Source organism: Electrona antarctica (assembly GCF_951216825.1).
Source record: "Electrona antarctica genome assembly, chromosome: 13".
In the NCBI taxonomy this organism is placed as follows: domain Eukaryota; kingdom Metazoa; phylum Chordata; class Actinopteri; order Myctophiformes; family Myctophidae; genus Electrona; species Electrona antarctica.
In genome coordinates, this window is record NC_136794.1 from 13,996,660 (window position 1) to 14,022,039 (window position 25,380).

General features: G+C 40.9%; 2 protein-coding genes across 3 annotated transcripts in view; both read right to left on the reverse strand.

Annotated features, from left to right (window-relative positions):
• Positions 1-5,087: 5,087 nt before the first annotated feature.
• On the reverse strand, positions 5,088-17,486 carry arl5a (ADP-ribosylation factor-like 5A). The gene is made up of 6 exons (XM_079517508.1): positions 17,101-17,486; positions 10,663-10,723; positions 9,300-9,447; positions 6,694-6,777; positions 5,934-6,085; positions 5,088-5,767 (listed from the first exon to the last, which is right to left on the reverse strand). The coding sequence occupies exons 1-6, from the start codon at positions 17,144-17,146 to the stop codon at positions 5,719-5,721; spliced, it is 540 nt and encodes a 179-aa protein (XP_079373634.1). The 5' UTR covers positions 17,147-17,486; the 3' UTR covers positions 5,088-5,718.
• A 1,467-nt stretch (positions 17,487-18,953) lies between these two features.
• The window catches only part of LOC306934745 (voltage-dependent L-type calcium channel subunit beta-4-like), a 44,814-nt gene continuing 38,387 nt past the window's right edge, over positions 18,954-25,380 (reverse strand). For both annotated transcript variants that reach the window (XM_079517493.1, XM_079517494.1), the window contains 7 exons: positions 25,271-25,351; positions 23,379-23,437; positions 22,589-22,698; positions 22,274-22,425; positions 21,673-21,768; positions 21,175-21,351; positions 18,954-20,789 (listed from right to left, as the gene is read on the reverse strand). In XM_079517493.1, coding sequence (XP_079373619.1) covers positions 20,529-20,789; positions 21,175-21,351; positions 21,673-21,768; positions 22,274-22,425; positions 22,589-22,698; positions 23,379-23,437; positions 25,271-25,351 — 936 coding nt within the window. In that variant the 3' untranslated portion in view covers positions 18,954-20,528. The remainder of the gene's footprint in view (positions 20,790-21,174; positions 21,352-21,672; positions 21,769-22,273; positions 22,426-22,588; positions 22,699-23,378; positions 23,438-25,270; positions 25,352-25,380) is intronic.

A 25,380-nucleotide genomic window follows, 5' to 3' on the forward strand; every position in this document is an offset into this window, starting at 1 on the left:
TGACTGCATCCTGAGATCACAAATAAATTGAAAGATGAGGAAGGCACCGTCGGCTACTCTTGACATTTGATCGTGAGCGAGACTTGAGAGAACATACATTATTACACACTTTTAGATGTACTATAAAGTAGCCTGGGCAGCATTCCATTTCGTATATATGATCTGGTTGGGAGCGGGTGGTAACTTTCGTCATGTTGTAGTCAATGATTTGTAGTCACCTGGCAGGAAACCACAAGGCGGAATCATTATTATGAATGGGTACTTTCTTATTCTACCTTGTTTCCTGCCTGATGACTACAAATATGACTACAACATGACGTAAATTACCATCCGCTCCAGACCGGTTCACATGGCGATTTTGGAACACAGACCAGGCTTTCCTCCGAGGTGGAAATCCTGGTGACCCAAGTTACTATGAAGAGTACTTTATGAGTTCACTGTAGTGATTTTTATTAAGAGCAGGCCTCTACTGTATACCTACTCCCTGGCATATTCATTGAAGTCTTTACTCTTTACACAAACTTAAAATGTATTTAATTGTCATTTGTCATGGATAAAGTGTTAAATATGGATATGGTTGAATGCTAAATAAATAGTTGCTTCCTCTCATGTAAGATAATAAAGTTAGTTAAAAAAAAAGGGAGACGGGTTACAATTCGAGGAATTTGATTGATAAAAACAGCAAAGGCTCACTCAGTGTTAAGCTTTTCAAAGACCCAAAGCAGACTGCTGCTGTAGGCAGTCTCTGCATTACTGTCATCTGTCTGGGGGGGGGGAGGAGGTATAAAAGCAGGCTTTTCTGAGCGATATAAAAATATATCGAGAACTATTTCAGTAGAGGCACAATGGCAGCTATTGGCATCATAAATGGACATATAGCTTCAGCTCAGTGTACATTTCTAACATGTATAGATAATTAATTATGCTCATTTTGAGTGTATTATGTAGCTCTTTTTGGATGAAGTAGAACATTACCTACTGATGCCACTCTCTCTGGCATGTCTATCCTCCCACCCCTCACGCCAGGAAACGGGGGTTGCAGGACTGTGATTGACAGCAACAGCTGAATTTCTCTCCTGATTTATACAACACCTTTAGTTCAGCTTGACGTTGTGGTAACATACCAGATCTATGTTAATGATGCACTAGTGGATCTCTGCTACTTAGCCCTCATGAGCAAGGTCACCAAATTGTTAATAAATACCTTTGGAAGACTGAACATTTGTTGAGGTCCTCATAACCATAACCACACACACACACACACACACACACACACACACACACACACACACACACACACACACACACACACACACACACACACACACACACACACACACACACACACACACACACACACACACACACACACACACACACACACACACACAAAATATATATAACATATAATGGCAGGAGTAAAAATAAAACGGTCAGAAATGTTTCTTTTTAATCCTATCTCACAACTTTAAGAAATAAAATAAAACCCCAAGAATTCTGTGATATAAATTGGAAATGGCAAGAAAGAAAAAAAAAACTAACAATTCAACCCCTTTGTATTTGGCTTACTATGAATTGCATTTCAAATACTCAAATGATATTGATCAATAGAAAATACATTAGGCCTATAGTAATTTCTAATCAGTTTCATGATAGGCTATACAGTAGCATATAAATAGGGTATGTGCTATATTTAACATCACGACCAAAGTGTGAAAGTTTGTCTTTGTTCCATATGTTTTTGACTGCTGGGTAAACAGCAGTCTGCGATGTCTGCGATGAAGCAAAGCGATGTCTGTTTGGGTTCAGATCACTTAACAGAGCATATTGACAAAGTGTGTAGCCTATGGAGGCATCCATTCCTATACACTTGAATAAATGTAAATATTACAGGTGACAAATGATTGTAGCATTAGATGGAGAACTTTGGAGAACTATTACCAAGGGCACCATGGGGGGAAGCTGCAGTCAGAGTAGGCTTACATGATGCTTAGTCACCATCTGACAGCTGCAGAGAGACAGCCAAAACATAAACACAGACGATCATTCTGTCAGTGATGTTGTCCCCCAAACACTTCGGAAAACAATCCCCCCATTGCTGCTGCCTGCTGGCGTAAGGGAGCTAAATGGAGGTGATTAGCTGATCACTAGGTTCAATGGCAAGCTAAAGTAGACTTTAACTAGTTTAGTTAGGCTACTAAATGAAAAACAGTGCTTTCAAAATAAGTAGCTACACAAATAGCTATTTGAATCTACTTACCTGGAAATGGGCACACTTTTGGGGTAGAACGGTGCACATTCTTTGTTTTACATTTAAAAACTGTAGGCCTACTCTGGCCCTGCGTGTATTGTGTTTATTTCATCCAGACTGGCGGTCAGTTCTTTTGTCACCAAATCCTTAGGCTTAAAGTTTTCCACAAGCTTCATGCGGACCACATTCTCTGTAAGTTAGCCCAGAGAAATATATTAAGAGTGGCAACACTATAGCGTTGACTCCTAACAATGGAATGCGGAAGTACTCATTCTATCTCAATGGGATAGTTCCAGGAGCAATGTTTGGAACTATAGCCCATAGGAACTAACCTGACTCCGCCAGATGGGGCAGCAGCGAGTACACTGGGTTCCCCCCTCCTGCTCCCTTTGCGGCGAGATCAAAGCGTGTCGCTACTCTCCTACTCTACACAGGGGATGATAGCACGCTGCACGTACGCAGCAGTACTTTATACAGCTAAATCTTCCTTAACCTTAATGCGCTTAATTATGTACTAAACAAATACCAGGTGTGTCTGGTGTGATGACAATTACCCCCAAGAGTACGCCACCTGTCAGAAGCATGACAGGTGGTGAAGTATAAGACCTGCCCTGATTTGTGTCATTGCAATCTTCTAAGAAATAAGAATTGAAGACTTAATAAAATACTATAGAAATGTTTTATAAATGAAAAATTCTTCACTGTCCAGAATGTTTAAACTGTCATATATTTAATATCAATAAATTAACTTGGTACTTAATGTCAAGATTTATACAGGGACCACTTTGTAAAAAGGACACAATTGTCCCTATAGGGGCCCACTTAGCAAAAGCCCAGTTCTCTTGTATTTCTGGGTAATGTTAAGCTGGTATAGCGCCTTTCAGTAGCTACTGTCCAACACGGTCAAACAGCCATGCTAGAGATCAGCGCGCACGTGTGCACACACACACACACACACACACACACACACACCCCCCAACACCTGCCCTGACCTTTATAGCTCTAAATTGAGCAATGATGTCTTAGGTTGACAGTGACTATCTGTGAAATATGAGGTTGACTTCAACGAATGAAAATGGATTTCACTACATCAACACAGCTGACAGCTCGATGGAAAATGTCTCATGTCATGAATGAAATTAGTTGGAATCTCAGACAAATTATGAGAGAAGTGACACAGCAATGTCAATCAATGGGCTCTCTAGTAATATCATTGGCATTGGTGTGGAATCTGAAGACCTTGGCTCAACATCTTTCATTACCAATCTTCACAATGCCTTAACTACTTGCTAAATTTGTCTTCACTATTGGCAAGTCATATCAGTGGTAGCCTACCTACACAGTAATAGTGTTTTTTTTAAATGTCTCTACTTGTGACTTGTGTTAAACATATGTTAAAATCACACCCGTGTGAAGTAAGTGGTGCAACTCCGTGTGGGAACACACCCAGGGTGCCGGCCCGGTTCCGGCGAGCCGCCCCGTGTCCGAAACGGTAGAGAAATGACAGTTACCATGTGGGGGCCCCCGGGGGTGGGGGGAGCTCCAGACCCCCAGGAATGCGCCCAGGGGGCCGGGCCGGTTCCGGCGTGCCGCCCCGTGTCCGAAACGGTTGAGAAATGATGAAGTTACCGTGTGCCGGTCCCTGTACTGCACCCTCTACTGTACTGTATTGTACTGGCACACCCAAAATCATCATATATACAGTTAATGTGCGTGTGTTTGCGCACAGGTGGTGAAAAACAAGCATGCTGTTTTCGTGCTCATACCCAGCCAGCCAGCCAGGCAGGCAACCACCCACACACACACACATAACTCCGTAAGGGAGTGGTTGCACCACTCAAAAATATTTGTTCTACTGTATATGCAATTTCGATATAAACATGTCGAAAATGTACACACTTTAAATTGGATGGAAGTAGTAGAAATAGTATTCAAATGAAAGGTGCAGTAAGAGACTTTTTGTTAATCTGATAGCAAATCATTGCTATATAAGATTTATTCAGTAACATGGGTCTCCTCTCCAACTCTTTAGTAAACAGAAAATGCATTTTCAGGTCTGGGCTACCAATTTTATCCAATCAGGATTAAAAAAAAACTTGTAAATGATACTGGACAAGCAAGTTAAATTGGAAGTGATAACACAAAGACATTAACAGACAAAATTGCAGAAGACTCACATTAAAGCTGATGAATAGGTACTCTCCTGATTGCCTGAAATTGGCCAACCCAACAGAAAATGTAAGAGCCAGAGAAACAGGGAGACCCATTATTGAACAATCTATAATTTTTACTATCAGAATAGAGCTTTAACTTTTTAACACAACCCTTTTTGTTTTAACCCAAAATTATTACTTAGAATACTTACCCTACATTTAATGTGCAGGAAATTTCAATCGTACAGACTATAAGCTCACCATGTACCGAATCTGCTGTGAACTCGTTTTGACTAATGCCACAGACGAAAAACAGTCTATGTCCACACTATTTATCCATAATGTATAAATGATGGATAAGGGGTCAGGACAACGAGGCCTTTCGGTGGAGGGGTCAGAATGAAATTTGGACTTACTGTTTTTCGTCTGTGGTACTTGTATTAACTTGCGCCACCAGACTTTCTTCTAGCTCAGCATTCACTCACTGTCCGCAGACTGCATTTGGGCGCATGGTAGCCTCTGGCCCTCTCACTTCTGCCCCCCAAAGGACAGTAAAATGAATAACTAAAACTTAAAACCTGTGATTCTCTCTGAAGGGGTTTTACTTTTGTAAATAAAAATGTTAACAGTTAATAAAATAGAGCTATCCAGTGGACTTTACAAAATACTCATCCATGACACACTGCAATTCACCCGAAACAGATAAAAACACTTTATTTCACTGGTTTTCATATGAGCCGATAGGATGAGCATACTGCAATTTCACCCTTGGTTCGGCTTGACTCTCATTCATCAGCCATCATCAGTTCAACCTTCTGACGCAGGCACCAGGTTAATGTAAATACTGGACTGTACACACAGAAGGGTGGGGAGAAGGGTGGGGGGGGGGGGGGGGGGGTGAAAACCTCCACAACCAGTCCGGCAATACTGCAAGGCCACACACTGGGCTAGGCTCACACACACCTAAAACACAAAGAGTCCATATACAGTCCCAAGCCAGACAGCTTGCTGACCTTGGGTTCATTTTAAGGAAAACCGTGCAGAAAATAAAATACACATCAGTCTCTTTCTTCTGTTGTCCCATATGCTCCAGTAACTGTCAAGTTTCTTTGTTCTGAGTGTTCCGAGTTCACAGAAGTGTTTTGTAAAATAAATTATCACGCAAGAGTCCTGGCAGCGATCTTGGCCAGGTCAGTGTCAAGGGAGGAGTAGGAGGAAGGAGCAATCCTTCCACGACCTCACCCGCAACCTCGTGTATGGAGGTGAAAGAAATCAATAGCACGGGGCACACTTCGAATCACAGATCAAAGGTCATCATCTCACACGCAGACGTGACATCATCCATTCAAGACCTTGGCACAACCTAGGGGTTAAAGATGAAGGAAGTTGCAGAATTGTAGAAAGATTAGTAGGAGAAGAAGAGAAGACAGAGAAAGGTTTATTACGTTATGTGCTTCATGGATCACTTATTAGTAATTAGGTCATATTTGCAAAACCGATGCAAAAAATGCAGTGTTTGTAGTACCCACCCCTCTCCAGTTAGGGCGCAGCAGGCCTGGATGTGCCACTGGTGGTCTTTGACGGAGGTGAGCTGGAGGCTCTGGGAGATCTCAGCCACAGACATACAGCCTTTCACATCCTGTTTATTGGCAAAGATCAACAGCCCTGCCTTTTTCAGGTCCTAGGGTTGAGATGGGAGAGATTACAGGGTAAAGAAATATTTATGTTCTTTCAAAACATCGATTATATTGAATGCATCTACACAGCAATACTTATCTATACAAGCAAACTATAAACACAAATGGTAGATGCATTTAGTAGCTTATACAGCAGTATATTTAAATTCTTTAATGCTTTATCAGTTCTGCCTTTAAACCCATTTTACTGTACACAATATGCATAACATTATGTCTCATTAGGGGCTGTGTCCACAGACGGAGCATTGACACCCTGGCCTTCACGGTCAAAAGCTATAGCTGTAAACATCCTGACATCTGTGTTAATAGCAAAAATGGCTAAACTGAAACGGTAAAAATGTACTTCTCATGGTTGTAACGATTCAATGTCAGCTTGTAAATGACCGGGTTATCAGACAAAGCCAGGAGGATAAAAATGACATTGATGAATAGAGCTCCTCTCTAAAAGTTGACGTACTACTCTGCTTGATTCCGGAAGTGCTGAAGCGCTGGGACAAGGAGCACTCCAGTGCGTCTTTACCTTTCAAATGCATAGCAGACAGGCAGTGGCAGCTAAAACAAATAAAAAAAATGTGCTTTCATAATAACTCACTTCATGTGCAAGCATTCTGTAGAGTTCCTCTTTGGTCACGGAGATCCTTTCTCTATCTGTGCTGTCCACCACCACAATCACAAACTGCACAGAAAAAAGGGGTGAAAGGGAATTGATCAAACATATAAAACTTTGTTTTACAGTACCAGTGCATCCCATGTTTGAAAGCTTTTTAACAGGGTAGAATGACAGGTGGACATTAACACAATCAGCGCCGGGATCCCTCGCGTTCATATTTTGAACGAGAGGCAGGTCAGAAGTCAGAAATGAAGAGCTTAGTATATCCATCTGGTCAAAACCACGGAGAGCTCCCTAGATTAGCAGATACGAGGCAATCTTTCTGATCCGTGTCGTTCACTTCCCTGTATACTACAGGGAAGTGAACGGTCTAAAAGGGTTAAGATAGAAAACAGAACATGGGACTAACTTGGTCTGACCTGATTAGATTTTGCATTAGATTTTACTTTTATTGTTCACTTGGAGAAATTTCTCCTCTCCATTAAACCCATCCTAAGGGTGAGAAGCCACCGTGCAGCACTCAGGCACCTACTCCAGTTGTAAATACCAGGACCTTGGTCATATGATTCACAATATTTTCATACTCAAACATTCAGTGCCCACTAATGCCCTGTGGATGGGGGAGTTCCAATCAGGATACAAACATTTCATCATAGGACAAACAATTACTCAGATTTACAGCTACCCATCCTACTAAGGGGACAAGTAGACCCAAACCATGGCAGGAAAAAGCCCCCCATAGCATAATAGAGCCACTGGACCCCTCATTGTAGGTGTCCAATGCTGTCCATCATTCAGACCTCTTTGTGTATACTAAAGCCTACAAGCATTCACCTACTTCTCTGACCATAATCAAAAATGTCCACATCACTGCCTATGGTTTTTGCACCGCAGAACTCTTGTGCATTTGTCTTTTTAATGAGGAGTTAATGCAATGCAACCCTAGGATGACATCCCTCTCTATGTAGTTGTCAACAATAGACTGTTCTTGTGTACTGATCATGACCTGAATTGACAGTGAATTCTCAGTCACCTGAGAAAGAGTTGCTCTTCTGGTTTTTCTTACAAATCACATTAATGCACAAGCACCACAGTCATTGAATTACCAATCCTATTTATCTTTCCCGCAGATCGAAATGCAGTTGTCACTTTAGTCACTGTTCCTATTGAAAGAGTCTTTGTTACTGAAACTCCTGTCATCTGTTACTCAATTATAAACCCTCTTTCATAATCACTTGGATCTTAGTTTTTCTCTTGCCATCTTGATCCAAAATTGAGGTCAATTTGGCCAGCCCATCATTTTTATACATGCCACAGTGCATAATGGGATGTTAATTGCTTAATTGTATCATAGCCAACCTGTTTGGAAGGAGATGCATTATTTTGTTTCTCCGCTCAGTTAGTTTTTTTTATATACATATATACTACAGTATACCAGTAAGACGCCTGAGGGTGAGACGCTTCGCGTGCACGTCGGGTGACAGCTGACTGCTGGGCAAGCGCACAGGCATGGGGGGGGTCAGATCAACATATGGAATGAATTCTGTACTGGCCATATATGGAGCGTGTCTTGAGTGTACATGGTTTGATGTGGTCAGATCAACATATGGAATGTCAGAACAGGTCAGCTCCATATATGGAGATCTAAGGGTGGCAGCGGGGCAGTGTCTTGAGTGTGCAGGGTTTGATGAGGGCCCAGGTAGGGCCGGGCCTTAATTTTCGACTTCGAAGAGAGGTGGCGAAAAAACAAGAAAAACAACAAATGATAGCCTACTCTGGCAGGCTGGCAGCCCATGTGCATGCAAACCACAGCATGCAAGCCGCCTTTGTTTTCAATGATCCCTCCATTCGCACGTCGGCAAACCAGTTCTCACCTATCGGCCGGAGATGCGCTGACCCCCCCCCATTCACGATGATAATTTGTGTGTGTGTGTGTGTGTGTGTGTGTGTGTGTGTGTGTGTGTGTGTGTGTGTGTGTGTGTGTGTGTGTGTGTGTGTGTGTGTGTGTGTGTGTGTGTGTGTGTGTGTGTGAGAGAGTGAGTGAGTGAGTGAGTGAGAGAGAGAGAGAGAGAGAGATGCTCTCAAATCTCAGACATGCTTTTATTTGTTATTGTCAGTAGTTAGTAGTAAGAGAAGTAGCCTGCAACACTGCCCTGGGTAAATACAGAATAGATATAGGCTATTATATTTAAAATAATCACTATAGGAGAGGATGTTACACTATTCATTATACATGTCGTAAATTGACATTGAGCTTTTTTGTTAAATAAACATTTGACTTCTTATTTAAGTTATTTTATACCATTTTGGAACCGAAATAGGGAACCGTTAAGAAACGGAATCGATAAGCAGAACCGGAATCGGTACCGGATTCACAAAAATCCTAACGATACCCATCCCTAGATTTTACCCTAAGTTAATTTACCCTTGACTTTATTTTTTACGAAGTAAAATAATTTCACACTGGTATCAGCTGTATGGCATACTGTAGTCTACACTATGCCATACAGCTGATGCCAGTGTAGACGATACCTTGAACCTATTAGTAAGCCTATGCAAAGTGAAAGACCTACTGAAACTATCCTTACCTCTGTGTTGGTGTAGTATGTGTTCCAAGATGACCTCAGGGATTCCTGTCCTCCGATGTCCCACATCAGGAAGTGGGTGTTGTTCACCACAATCTCCTCCACATTGCTGCCTATCGTAGGAGAGGTGTGCACCACCTCGTTCATTGAACTGTATCACAAAGTCAGGTAAAACTGTCAGGTTCTCCGTGACACAAGCAAGCTCACCACACATACTAATTGCCAATATTTCATGAATGGACAGCAGGGCTGAATGATATATCGTTATCTAGATACGAACATACAGGATGATATCACAAAAGGCTATTGACTTCCGGTTGGCCTTCAAAGTAAGTGAGTTTGTCAAGGGAAAAGGAAAGTAAGCAAAGTAAGAGTGAAATTGACTTGTTTGTTTTGAAGAATGCTTAGTTTTCACTGTTGCTACACTTAAAATATAAAATAATAAATGTGAACCTATTGTCACATCGTATCGCTATCGAGACATTTGGCAGAAATCGAGATATGAAGATCTTTCCATATCGTTCAGCCCTACCCTACCATTTGATTAATTGATTGTATATCATACTTTATTAACATGATTAGATTAGATGTCTTCATTATCCACAAGGGAAAATTGTTTTGCTGTTTTGATTAACAGTACAGGAAGTACAGTCAGGTAATACTAAAAGGATAACAGAAAAAGCACCAGGGGCTTGTTTCCGTTGTGGTCCATTGTACTCAACTAGAGTGGTGCCCGTGGGGCCTCTACAGTGGTGCCCCTTGGGCACTAGCCTACTTGGAACGATGCAAGTTGGAAATGCATGCCCCACCCAGATAGTATGAGTTGGAGGCGGAGCCTCTACAGCGGTGCCCGTTGGGCACTGGCCTACTTGGAATGATGCAAGTTGGAAATGCATGCCCCACCCAGATATGTCTGTGTCCCTTTTATGCCCATATATGGAGTTCTTTGTCAGGCATGCTCAAATATGGAGTCTATGCAGACGTCAGAATGATGTCAGAACAGGCCAGCTCCATATGGACCCTGTCCAGAGCCCGGGCAGAGGCCTTTTTGGGGCACTTCTGGACAACCATGAGTCGGACCGACTCGACACCGGGCACTGCACTCCCTGTGGTGGTGTGGAACGTGTGTGTCGAATTTGAAGTCGGTGGGGCTAACGGTTCTCGAGTTACGTGGATTACACACGTACAGAGACTCGGTGCATTTATAGATAGATTCATCAGTAATACATAATACATACAATATATTATACAAATACAAAACAAACATATTTGAATAAAGCTCAGTAGAATCATAAGGTTTACAGAGAAAGGGGGGGTGGGGGAAAGAGGACATAATATGTGCAGTAATAGTTATTTCCATACGTACAACTGGTAAAGAATCGTGGTCTTCCCAGCGTTGTCCAGGCCCACAATAATAACCTTGTGCTCTGAAAGACAGAAAAACAACCCACTCAAACTCACCAACAATTAATAACACAAAGCGTGACATCAACTAAGGAATACGATTACAGTGTGACTGTTAATCGCAGTGACTGATCATCACCCACACAATCTCTGCCAATGTGTAATGTTTCACTAACATGCCCATTGCCCTTCGTCTCAATATCTGGAACACAAGACTAGCTTGAGCCCCTGAAACAACTGTGCTTCTTTATTCTTGACACCACTTTCTCTGAGGCAAATTAAGCGTGGCTCGCATCTCTCTTCACCAACGCATTGTAGTGTTGGAGACAGTGCACTCAATCAACATTGGAGTAATACATACACTACCTATAGTGTTCACAATAGCGGAGAAAGTTCTATGTTATAAGCCATGTTACTTTCCATCTACTGTAAAATCATGCTTACCGCGCATTAATGGTAAAATAAATAAAGATTTAGAAGCTCACAACGCATCGCAATTGTGGTGGGTTACTGGGTTGAGCTTATTGCATGTAGTTCGCCCCAGAATAGGGACACTAGGGTTTAAATGGTTAAACTTTTAAACTAGATGTTGTAAATAGCATTCTTTTTTTATCACTGTCTTACACAGATTTGGACAGGTTGGACATCGCTATGGTCAGTGGAAAATGAACTGAAGGAAGTGAAGTCTAGTAGTACTGAGCCGCTACCTTGCATTGGAAAAGTGCCATGAGTGTGTGTGGCGATGATCACACGCACGCACGGTGTCGCGCACACACTCACTACTCTACTTAGCGAGCCTGTGCCATTGATTGATTGATTGAAATATTTATTAAGTTTGCAGAATTACAGTACATTTCAAGGACGACCCAATAAAGCATTACACTTGTTTACACCTTGTTCAATTCATCAAAACATTTAGAGACGTACAAATAGACACCAAAGAACAGAACAGAACAGGAATTCATCATAAAGGAGGTAAAAAGGGAAAAGAAAGATGAGGGGGGAAACAAACGGGGGGGATTCCGATTTTACGGGGGCCAGTTTCGAATTGCAGCCATCCGTAGTGCCCTTTGAGAGCGGTTTTGAAGGAGTCAAGGGATTCACATGTCTTAATGACTGTTGGTAGGGCATTCCACATTTTGGTGGCATAGGAGCGAAAATAATTTAGTCCCTTGTTTGTGCCGAATCTGGGTTGTACATGGTTTGTTGCACTCCCTCTGGTGTTGTGGGTGTGGACTTCGTTAACATTAAGGAAGTATTTAGACAGGTACATGGGTATCTTGGTGGTGTATCGAATCTTGTGGACCAGACCCATTGCAAGATGCTGTACTCTGTCGTCGACCCTAAGCCATTCCAGCCAAAGTGGGCAGGGGTGAGGTGGGTTCGGGGGGTGAGGCCAAGTAGGAGCCTGACCAGTTTGTTTTGGGAGGTCTGGAGCCTTGTTTTAAGGGCCTTTGAGGTGCTGTGGTACCAAGAGGTGCATGCATAGTCAAAGAAACCTTGTACGAGGGCTCCTGTTAAGGTCTTCAAGGTGTTTTTGTTGACCAGTGAGGAGATCCTGTAAAGGAATCTTGTTCTTTGATTGACATCAGAACCACAGGCGTAGTGCAATATTATGCACACAAATAGACACATATGCCTCTACCTCTACCAATGAGAAGGTACAGTACAAACAAGAAATGACAACGACTAAGGGAAATTGCTATCTTTCTGTTTACACAATGATGTGGTGACATAATGATCTGAGATCATTTGTCACATACAGACTGGAGGCCAAAGGACAAAAGATTACAGATCACTGGGCAACTCAGTGTTGGCTGTAGCAATTGTGTTCATTATTAAGATAAATTGCTACTTAAATTATTGACTTAAATTATTGGTATTGATTGTTTAAGGATGCCCAATAAACCATTTTAAAATATAGAACAATTCAATTTCAAATATTGTCTCCGCTATAACTGCAAATTTGTAAATGGCACACAAGCTTTTTTTGCAGGCCTGAGTGATTCCAGCAATCAAACTCAGTCTTTTCTATTAAAGTGAACAATAATACAATATTCATAATATATCAATGAATCAAAATAAATATGATTATTATCAAATTATATTATCAAAATAATAATCACTTGAAACTACATGAAATTGAGTTGTGCTTTCACGTGAAATGTACCCATTCTGCAAACTGTTAGTACATCAATCTATCGTGTGTGTGAGTGTGAGTGTGTGTGAGAAAGAGAGCAATTACATAGTGAATTGATATAGTGTGGATTACACAACTTTCTACCATGCCCTTCTTATTTTAAAAAAATAATAAAAAAAAACAGCAAGTTCCTCTCTTGGTAAGGGAAATGAAACTCACTTTTGAGCTGTAGCTACAAATATGGTAATTTAATATTTTCATATTTCCTCTTCATGTCCTGCAAGGAACTCCTGTGCGTGAGAAACATACCTCAAAGAGTGGCCACAACTCAACGAGTAACCGTTTTAGAGTGGACATAGTTAAGGTTTCTACAGTGACAGCAACAATATGCAGCAATAAAAGCCCTTCTTGAATGTTCAGGTCATATTACTCAATGCCTGTGGCCTGTGACCGGCTGTTAGTATTGGGAAAATTTTTTATAGGGGTTTCTTGTGACCCTACCATTAACATCCTATGGGAGGCAAAGATGTCAAAAATGTCAAACTTTCCTTATACTTTAACTAAGTAGCATGTGACATGTCAAACTAGGGGGTTTTCATGATTCTGAATCCATTCCAAGCATTAGTTTTGCACAAAATACACTCCTTGGGCTAAAAACAGCCATAGCCACTTGCCAAAAATGTGCTGACCTCATCACATTTGTCATGATTGCAATGGCCCAAGGAGTGTTTTTTGTGCAAAACTAATGCTTGGAATGGATTCAGAATCATGAAAACCCCCTAGTTTGACATGTCACATGCTGCTTAACCCATTTAGGCCTGACATCGAAATTAAAAAAAAAAAGGTATTTTGAAAGAATATATATTCAAAGATTTGTGCCGCATTTTCACGATTTTTCAAAAATAGCAGACCTACAAGCTCGTAGCTTGAGCTTTTCAATAGCTAAAGTATAACATAATGCTTAGGGGTTCCCGTCCAGAATGGGTTAAAGCAAAAGGAAAGTTTGAAATTTTTGACAATTTTGCCTCCCATAGGATGTTAATGGTAGGGTCACAAGAAACCCCTATAAAATAAATTGCCCAATACCAACAGCCGGTCAGCAAGTGGATTCATTAATGTATGTAAATAGACAATATTTTAGGCCAATAAAAAATACTATATACCAAATTTCCCACTTTAAACAAAAGAAGCCTGTCGGCTGCCGGACTACTCCGATTGGCCTACTGAACGTCCCCTTTTGCGACACACATAGAACTGCATCGCCTCTAGTCATGTGTCTAAAAATGCAATTAATTATGTGTCACTGGCTGGCTTTCCTCTGTGGTGGACAATAGTGCTCGGCACTGGCATCCGGGGGGGGGGATAATTTAGGATTCTGTCGTGTCTATAACGGTACATAACTGAAACGGTGCCGAGTCGGCTCTAGCGTCCAACGTTCGGCCCGGTGAACTCTTTGCTCAAGCCCGCCAGAGACGGGCAGGGGCAGAGGCGCACCTCTGTCATGTTTATTTTGCCTAACTACTGCTGTAGTCTTTTCTCACCAAGTGGGCACTGGGGGGACAAGAACTATGCCTACAGTAAGCCTAACCTTAAAGGGGAATACCACTCATTTTCAACAATTTACTATGTCATTAATATACCTTTGAGCTGTTGTGTGGAAAAAATACAAATACAAAAGTCCCCCCATTCTGTGTTTCCTAGAACTGGAGTTTTAAAAAAATCATTAACATGGTGAATCACATCTTGATGACATCATCAAGATGTGATTCAGTCTACTCTAAACTCTAGCCTATACATGTTTTGAAACACGCCTCTCTTCTTATCTCTAATCATGTCAGACAACACAGCACCAAACACACATGATGTAATTTCATTGCTTGAGACACATAATATAAGCAAGCATGATATTCTATGAACCATTCCTTCAAAGAGGGCAAGGTAATTTGATGATGTCACATTTATCTAAATACAGATTAGGTTGTGTCAAGGGGCAGAAATGACTGAAAATGTCATTTTCTTTTGAGGACAATCACTGTGATGTTTGTTAGAATAAATCACGAATCACGGCACAAATTCCTATCCTAACCCATAGAATTATTTAAAAAAATTACACTTATTTTGCCCAAAACGTCTCCAGACGTCTTTATAATTACACCTGTAGAAGGCCCAGGACGTGTGGAGGTCTTTAGGTCCTTTTTAAATGGTATAAAACCGAATCACTAAAATCCATTTTTGACAGCTCCCGTTGCTAGGCAATGCTCCCGAACATGTTTCGCGCAAATGCGCGCAGCGCAGCCATTCACTTCCTTGTTTACGGGCCGACAAATCTTGCCTTCATCTCTGAATCTACGACACTCTCCATGGATTTGATCAGAACGCTGATGTTCTGTCCTCATTTCAAGCATCTCGTTTGGAATATTAATGCTTCTAAAGAGAGATCAGACGCAAAGTAGTAATGGAACATTATACCTCCTGGTTTTGGGGGAATTTCCATTTCCCCAATTAACACAATCATGATAGTTGTTATAATTTGGCTACTTTACATTCAAATCTCATTGCACTGGAACTTTAAAGTCTTATTAGGGGGAATAGAACAGAAGGAAGCAAGCAGGATTGAGCAGAATATAGCGTAAGTAAGTGTAATAGGCCATTTGTTGATCATACAAATTTGCCTCACAATGATGCCTGATGCCTCCATAACATACTTGGCTCCATGTCTGTCTATCTGTCTGTGGAAACTGTAGGATGTTTTAACAAACATTGCAGTAGTTGGATGTAGGTTAGTCTTTCTGACAGCTGTTTAAATGTGATTGATTGATTGATTGAAATTTGTATTCACAGTATGTAGAATGCCAATGGGTACATTTAAAAAAGAAAAAGCACAAGTCAATACAAAAACTGCTACGAGGATGAAACCAGAAAAGTACCAAGACTTGTTTACATCAGGGTCCTCCATTTTCAATTCATCAGAGCATTTAAAGACTTACAAATATACACTTCTATGAGCCAGGTTATGTATCACATAATTTCACTCTCTTACAACACCATCTTTGCACAATGCAGATATGTGACAAGACAACAATCTAGCAAGTTGTAAGGATGAACACACGGTCACACACAACATCGGTCTTCGCAGCCTGACTTACTATAATACTGTGACTAGTCTGTAGCCTTTTCAACTGGGGAGGATGCCTTTGCAGTTTTAGTTTTTGGCAAGTCAACATGACACATGTTTGTTGCACAACAGCTAGATCTGTGGCATATGGAATAGCCTATACACTAGCCAGGCAGCATTTAAATTAATTCCTATTGTAAATGTCTTGCTGCTGTGGCTAAGTTTTGTTTATGTACTCTAGCAGCCTTGGCCTAGAATCACACAGTCAGACTGGGATAGTTTAGGAGGGGATTAACTTTCAGGAGCCTGTATCTCACGTTACATCATACGGGCATATCCTTTTACTGCTTTAGGATCTGTAGGCAAATTGGCATAAAACAAATATGGCTTGCAATCTAATGCAAATGTTGTGTATATGAATGTGATTGATTTGATTCTGATTGATTGAAATTTGAATACTGTATTAGTCAAAAATGCATACAGCACTGTGGTGCACAGTAAAGCAATTTGGCTAAAAGGATATTATACTCCATGGACCATGACATAACGACATTGAACTATGGCTTCAGTGCAAAGCTACAGGGTTAGTGAGAGTGAAACAGTGAAATGACAACAGAGGACGCATTCCCATACAGTATTAAAGGCAGTGCACAGTCAGTCAGTGATCCAAACATGAACAATGGGTACCCTCATCACACAAAAAAGAACAACTAAATGGCAAAGAATGGAGACATTCTCCAATTGATTGACATGAGCTCTTGAAACAAGAACACAGGAACATGGGCATTTTTAATAGTTGTAAACTGTAGTAATTAGAATGATTGAAACAGTTTCAAAAATATAAGTTACTTTCCATCTAATGCAGAGATAAAGCCTATACTGATGAATAAATACAAATATATAGGTTTAATTGTCGTTATAGATACATTATAGTAACCCCCCCTCCCCCAAAAAAAGGCACATTCAAGCCGACACACGCCGTAAGAGAATGTAGTAGTAGACATCTATAGGGAAGGGAACTATGGACTACAGGTTTGCCTCATTGCCTGTACAGTCAGCTCCATATGGGCCTTTTACTACAGTAGCTGAATTATAGCTAGCAAGCCATCGGCCTTCACAGAGCCATGTCACGTTCTCATTCTTACCTTGATGGTTAAAAAGCCTCCATAGTTTAGTAAAAAGTATTCCCATGGCTGATGTGATGTTTTTTTTTCTTTTCTTTTTACGATGCCAGCTTGTAAGAAATCGCTGCAGCCAGCTGTGGCTATCATTAGCTATCTAGCTAACTACTACACTTGGAACAGCTGTGGAAAAGGACTGGGGAACTGTCAGCGCTTCTAAGTAAAGCCTCCATAATTGATCGAATTAAATCTTTCACACAATGTGAATTGTGACAGTGACCTACCTATCTTCTACCTATCTATCTGATTCTGATGTGGTTACCTGGCCGCTATGCTATCACCATCACTATCAGCTGGCAGTGGCTGCGCTCAACTGCGCTGCTTTGCTGTCAAACGTGCGCATGCGTGTTTCATGCTGGGCGGTGCCAAACAGTTGACTGAAAAATATGAATTATCTAAGTACCTAGAAAGAATAAACAAATGAATGTACCGGTATGTAAGAAAAATGCCTTCCTACACAATGAACCGTAAATAAAGAACATGAAGTATGCAAATGTGGCCTAAATCTAAGCCCGCAATGTAATGTAATAGAATAGATACGCCTATTTATTTGCATGCATTGCCATTTTTGGCAAGGATCACAGTATTTTAATGCTCATAATAGGCTAATATGCCTTCATTTTCATGCTTTAAGAAATTTAATTCCTAAAGGTGTAGGCAGAAAGTGAATGGTCATTGTGTGCTTTAAGAAATTAAATTCCTGAAGGTGTAAGCAGAAACCTTAAGTTTGTGTTCTTGCATAAATTGGATGCTATTTATTTTTATTAAAGCATCTAAATGACTAGGCCTATAGTGAATCATACAATAATGCATTATAACAGGGATTATACTGCATTTAACACAACACGGTATTCATACACTAAAGTCATTTATTTCATTACAGCTGCAAAATTACAGTAGGCTACACACAAACTTCATATTGTTGCATGACTTGCATCATTCTCTCACAAGCAGTATTGAAATATTTTGGGATCATTGATTGCGCTCCAGTTTTCTTCATCAACATTAACAGCTACTGTACGTAGTGTCTCTGTGGGTTCACAAACTGTTCAGGCCACGACCCCTCAAAATAATCATATTTGAACTGCCCTGACAAGCCTGAGAAGCACTTGGACTTGAATAGGCATTTATACATGAATTTGACTCGGTTCCACTGTAAGCTTGTAAATCGTTTAAATGCAAAAAAAAGAAAAAGAAAGGGAAATCGACTATTTTCACAATGTTTGCCTCTTTCTTACATATATAATATTTGACAATTTGGCCAATTTGGTATTAAAAATGTCTTAAAAGTCATTAAATTGCAACTTTAGAACTGTGCAGATACCCTGTATATACTTACACTGTATTTTGGTTTGTTTACTGTTGTGTGAGAAAACAATGTTGCACATTAAACTAATCATCTGGGGACCTCCACAAAATGTTTGACCCCCTATGGGGGCCATGACACCCATTTGGGAACCACTGTCCCAGAAGCACTGAAGCACAAAGGCCCCTTTTCCACCAGGGTTGAACCGGTTCAGTTCTTTTTGGTCCATGAGCCATAGCTCCAAAATTTTAACGCAAAACCATACCTATATTAAATTGTATATAGGATCAATATAAGTAAATGCATATATGATAACCCTTCCACAGGAGTAGCTTTTACATATTTATCACGCATTTTGTTATTTATAGGTAAATAGGTAAATAGGTAAAAATGTAATTAATAGTTATGACCATTAAACTTCCCCAGTTGAGTTGCATGAAGACAATGATTATTTGTATTACAAATTTTCTGAAAGGCATTATATAGGAAAATATGGAAAAAAATTAAAATGTGTAAAATCTACTACTGTGGAAGGGTTATCATATATTAATTTACTTATATTGATCCTATAAACAATTTAATATAGGTATGGTTTTGCACACTCAATTCATTATTAACGTTCCATTTTTGGAGCTCTGCATGGCTCATGGACTAAGAACCAAAAGTCACAAAGAGACACATGGTCCATTAGTTAAAAAAGCTCAAACAACCCCCACTCCCCAACAAATATTAAATTACAAGATGTCACAAAGGTAATGGTTTATTCATCCTATGTTGGCTGACAAAATCTGCAAGTAAATTTGCCTGATCCAAAATGCCAATCCTATGTATGAGTCATGATAAGGCAAAATTAGCTCAATAGCTACACACATTTAAAAGCATACTTGGGGGATTAGTGTTATTCATTCAAATTAATTCAATGAAATGAGATTGAGAGGGATTACATTTTTGATCAGCCATTGGAAGACTTATGCAGAATTTGAAAGAGAGACAAATGGAATGTCAATTTAATTTATTGCAAGTGTACATTCAAATGAATAAGGTGGCATATGAAAACATTTCTGAACAAATGTCTGCATATACAGTAAAATGGCCTTTCCTCACAGAAACATCTTTCCCAGTAACGGTACAACAATGCTCAAACTTTTAATTATGTTAAAATATGAAACCTGTTCAACTGGTTAATATCACTTGGATATACCCATCAAAAGCCACCCACTTAAAATAAACTATTATTACAGCCTACAACCCATTTTAAGGAGCTCTGGTCATGCCCATTTCCAGAGGAGGGAAATCTCGTAATATTAGTTTTATGGCAGTTCTCCACTGTTTTTGTCTGTCCCGATGTCTGTCACGGAAGATTGGCACTAAACTGGTTTTAGGAGAAATAAGAGAGGTCCAGACCAGAGAGATAGAAAATCGTAAAACCATATTATTTTCATTAACTCTATTAGCTTTTTTGTGAAATGGTCCCTAGAGATTTGAATACACTCATACGCAATACATTGTCAAACAAACTAATTATTTTACTGTGTGGAAACATGCACACAGGTTATCTGCAGTTCATCGCCACAGGATGCTTGGTGCTTTCTGGCACTGACTTGAGGCAGGTACTGAACTGTAACGATGGCAGTCCCACCTGCATGCTACAGTAACAGCTGAGATGGCAGGAGGAGTCCAGAAAGGCATAAGCCACACGCTACCACCTGCTAGTGTACTTCCTATAAACCACATGCCTCATCTGGGAGATATTCAGACGAGCAGAGGCTCAGCTTACACTTTCCCTTTGAAACACAAGCATTTTTACCCAATTTCACATGCAAAACCGTCTCTTAAGTGTGTAAAAGGCAAGAACAGGAATCACATTCTGAAATGTATAGGTTCAAGTGGTAAGAACCACAGTCAAAGAGAAAGGCGAGGTGCAGAACTACACTTCTGATAAAAATATGTTAAAGTCCAAATAAACTGGAGCCAAAGAGCTGTAGCCGTTTCATTGTTGTGACAGTGAAGCTGCCACAGCTGTTCGCTCCACGGCAGTGGGCTAGAGGATAGAGAGGCCTGCTCTGGGTTTACGGTGGGCTCCAACTCAAAGCCTGTGCCTCGAGTCCTGACTGTAGCCTCCCGGGGAGGCGGTACGGTGAGGCTTGTACGAGTCCTGGTAGGGATCCTGATAGTCTTCCTCCACCAGAGGATAGTGGTCTCGGCTGTGCTGTGAGCCAGAGGACAGGCGGTTACGGTTTTTCCGGGTTCGTTCATTGTGGGAGTTCTCATCGGCAGGCATCAGGCTGCGACGCTCCACAGACGAGTGGTCTCCCCCCGCATGGTTGCTGTTTCTGTTTCTTTGGGCCTGTCCGAGAGAGGGAATAATTATGCACATTATGAACATTTCCCATAACAGTTCGTCAGAAAATATCAATAGGGAGGACCTCATACATCATAAGACATTGAGATATGGTTTAACTATTTCTTATGAAGCCCATTTCTGCATTATAAATATACTTATAATGTATTATAATCTGTATAATTATAGTGATAAGCACTGACAGACATTCAAAATGTATGAGTGTTTATAACTAGAAGGAGATGAGGTTAGCAATTGTGTTTCAGTCTTTCAAATATTGTTTCTTGCACTCTCCTGTCCCAAATGTTATGTTGTTTATCTATTTTTTTGCCCTTTCCTGTTTTTGCATACTCCCCATCCAATTTTCTAGGTTCAGGTGAGTTTAGTTCACCTGTATGGCAGCAGGATATGGGGAGAGAGCAGTGGAGCCCAGGTTGCGTCCCAGCAAAGGGTTCAGAGGTGTGCTGAGGGAGGTGTGCGTGGCACGCCAGTAAGCCTCCAGGTACTCGGCCAGGTGTTCACATGCATCCTCCAGCTGGTTCTCATCCAGAATGATGTCAAACATCTCCTGAATGAGCAGGAAGTGGGGTAGGTGGAGAGGGAGGGACGGGAGGAGGGAAGAAGGGAGGAGAGAAGGATCAACATATTTGATATGTTGATATATGAAAGGCAAGCAAAAGAGAGAGAGAGAGAGAAAGAGAGAGACAGAGAGAGAGAGAGAAAAGGGACAGAGAGGGCTGTGTGATAGACAGTTTAAAGTGTAGCTGCTGCTATAGATGTGTATGTAAATGTTGTCTGACATGCACAGATGGGATGAAGCTCAACCTATGAATGGTGGCTGTTGACAAGGCTGCAGCAGATGTCTTATGCGTTTCTCAAGTTTACTCACAGGAGGACATTGTGCCAACTTGTCTGCTGCCACTAGCTGCACATTCAGGTGTTTGCTTTGGGACTTTCCTCTCGATTTTATCAGCCGCTGGAGGACCTGTAGAGAGCATAGATACAAAAACACCAGTTAGAAAGACCTATTTAGACAGCACGACACAATGCCTGGCGCAATGTCTTGGGGGTGTAACCCAGCGCTATTTTGCCATCTTCCACCAAGCACAACACCAGTGCCGATTAGCCTACATGGTGATATAAAAACAATTGATACGAGGAATTAACAGTCATATTTGTGAGGATTACAAGTGCCGGTGTCCAAGTGTTGGCGTGTTGTGAAGCCGCCTGCCAAGAAGTGTTCTGGTGTACAACCAAACCCTTGTGCTTTGTGGATAAGACGTGCTCCGTGGGTATAAAGACAATCGCATGGGGAAGATAACATAAGGGCCAGCTATAATCAGAAATACTGCATATCGCTGGTCATAGAAAATATGTTTTATTTAATTAATTACTGTGTGTACAACTACAACTATAAAAAGTTGAATGACTACTACCAACAGAGGGCAGTAGATCACAGATTACATGATGACAATCTAAACAAATATTACCTTAGGCGAGGAGACCTTAACATGGACGATGATGGGTGCTAATGAGGTCTTGATGAGCTGTGCTGGATGGTTGATGGTGTCAGCATCCAGCACCACCAGCTGTAGAGACCTGGCCAGTTCAAAGATCCTTTCTATCTCACTCTGGACCTCCGCTACAGCACAACAGTACAGAGTACAGACACGACAATGTAAAGGCATAAGTTAATTCACATACACGTACATACACGCACGCACGTGCACACAGATACAGAGAGAGAGAGAGAGAGAGAGAGAGAGAGAGAGAGAGAGCACAATAGGGTAATCCTGAAGCATTACCAAGACTTGAGCGTGTGTTGGACCTCTCGATGATGGCTCTCTTACTGGGGTTGTTCAGCACTGATCTCTTGGCCAGAGATATATCAGCTGTTACCCTTGTGATAGATATCCTGAAATGGAAAAAACATGATATATGCTAACTAATAACTCCCACCACTCTCCTCAGTCTGTGTATCTGTTCTTTGAGATTATTGTCTGTCAAATTAACACATTCCTTATAGAACAAAGAGGAGATCCGGGCACACTTAATGTTAAAAGGAGGAAAACTTTATTGAACCGACATGTTTCGACCTATACGGTCTTCATCAGGGCTCATACAGTCTATCAACACATTCCTTGTTGATAGACTGTAGTGTGTAGTGTACATCATACTTTATTATACACACTGTTACACAACACTGAAGGCAGACTGACTGACTGTGTGTGTGTGTGTGTGTGTGTGTGTGTGTGTGTGTGTGTGTGTGTGTGTGTGTGTGTGTGTGTGTGTGTGTGTGTGTGTGTGTGTGTGTGTGTGTGTGTGTGTGTGTGTATACACTATGTGTACACATACTTACTGCTCTTGCTGCTACAACACCTTCATTTCAGTAACATTTTGGCCATTCAGGCTTTTGTCAGAGTGATCTCTCTGAAGCCCAACTCATACTTTGTCGTGTGACTGCAGCACTTGCTTCAGTTAGTTTCACTGAGCACGGTATATACTTCAGTTCTGCATATATAGTATATTAGCCATGACGAGTAGTCTAGTCTATGTTCGTTTTACTCTTGCCTGCTCAAACAACCAATTACTCACCTCCCGTCAAACCTGTGCTTCAGGAAGTCAAATAGTGCTTTCTGCATCATATCTGTCACCTACATCCATGAACCATGGCATGGCGAAGTGAGAAGATGAGCATGGGATAAGAGAAGGAGTGAAGATGGATGATATAAAGAGCAGAAGATAAGAAGATAAGACAGAAAATCGGAAATAATAGAATAGTAAGGGAGAATAAATAGGAGTACAGTCAACCACCTTCAACCTTATGCTATTTTGGGCATGTCATAGGCGAACATGTTGATAGATCAAAACGTTAAAAAAAGATAGGCCCTAAGTGACGAAAAAATATACAAGAACTGCCTTTCGCAGTTGTATCACCATTCACACAACCTCGTCTTAATGTTCACATTTCATGGTAACACTCTGTTACGCAAGCCAAGGCACAGAATGGTGTGGAATTATCATTCATAGGTTTTATATCAAGGCCTGCAACCAAGCAGCCTTTCAGATGATGAATCATCACTCTATGGAAATCAAAGAGGATAATAAACAAGGAAGGTTGTCAAATCATTAAAAAAATATAAAAGAAATCTCAGTTCTCCTGGGCGTCCGTTTAGAATGTGGTGCACAATTAAACATGAATTCTCATTCACAGACCTACTAGTGCACTATATAATATTATTCTTCTGTTTCTCATTTCAAACCGTGCTCTACTTCTTCAGACTGACGTAGTTTCCCCGGAAGGTGTTGCCACGGCAACACCAGCATGAGAGGTGAGGACTGTGATACTATGACGAATGAACCCGTCCCCACTGCACCCCCCTTGGCCTCCTTTACCATTATTCCAGCGGTTCCAGTGGCTATTGATTATTAGAGTTTTGAAGTTAACCACATGAACCCTAGCATCCTTCTGGGCATGACAATGACATACTGTATTAGATGAACATTCAGTGCAGCTCTCCAAGCTCTTGTGACGCATTGTGAGGTTGTATTGGCTATTTTAGGCAAAGACAAGAAAAGGAGGAGAAAAAAGAGGCGGCCAAGTATAGAACCCTGGGGGACTGTGGTCACCGAAGTATATAGAGATTGGTTACAGTAAAAGGTGGTAAATAGAGAGAGGGGGAATGAAAAGAGAGGCATGGCAAATTTTGGCAATATATTGATATTATATTGATATTGTGATATGACTAGATATTGTCTGGGATTTAGCATATCATAATATTGTATCATAAGGATTTTTACAACAAGGTTTCATGTATAATTTTGTAATGATAATAATTAAAATATGAGTGTTAAAAGATGTCACGTTTTGCTTTCTATCTGGGTTTTTTGAGTGGTGCAAACCACTCCAACAACTAGCTTTGTTTGTACCCGTGTATGTGTGTACCTGTACGTGGGGCCCAAAAGAATGAGCATGGTTACTATGGTCACTGACATTACGTCAGACCACAGCTGATCAGGCTATATAAGACCTTGCACCACTCAGTTCACACAGGTGTGATTTTTTTTAAAGGATAATTATGGACCAGCGCTTTTCTGAAAAAATTTAAAAGAAAAACAACATTCAGAGGGGACCGCAGCTCAGAGCAGCTGTGCGCTCGGTCTTAGGCTTGCTCGGCTTGTTATAACGATAGAAAGCAATACATACAAAAAACAGTTGTCCTTTAAGCGTTATCTTTTACTCGTTTTAATCACCAAAGACCTATTTTCTAAACAAAGAAACAAACCAAAAAAGACTATATTATCAAGCTCACAACACATATCTGCCATTTTTAAACATTTTTGAAAACATTTCAAACCTATAATAACATGCCCAAAATAAGGACTCCAAGTTGAAAGTGGTTAAACATCGGGACACATCGGCTGCATAACTGCCAATACCGAAGTCAAATATAGTGACAGATATATTGGTCTGGCTCTAGTCCTACCTCATACCCCTTCAAGGAGGGTCCCACCAGGACCACTGGCCTCATGGAGGGTACCACGTCATATGGAGGGATGTGTTCTGCCTGAGATGGTGAATACACGCGCACACGCA

Bases quoted from the DNA above. Each gene is read 5' to 3' on its own strand.
- arl5a (XM_079517508.1), bottom strand. From the start codon at position 17,146: ATGGGAATACTTTTTACTAAACTATGGAGGCTTTTTAACCATCAAG. The intron at 6,778-9,299 runs GTAAGGATAGTT...TTTTCTGTGCAG, and splicing joins CATACTACACCAACACAGAG to TTTGTGATTGTGGTGGTGGA. The intron at 6,086-6,693 runs GTGAGTTATTAT...TCTCAACCCTAG, and splicing joins ACAGAATGCTTGCACATGAA to GACCTGAAAAAGGCAGGGCT.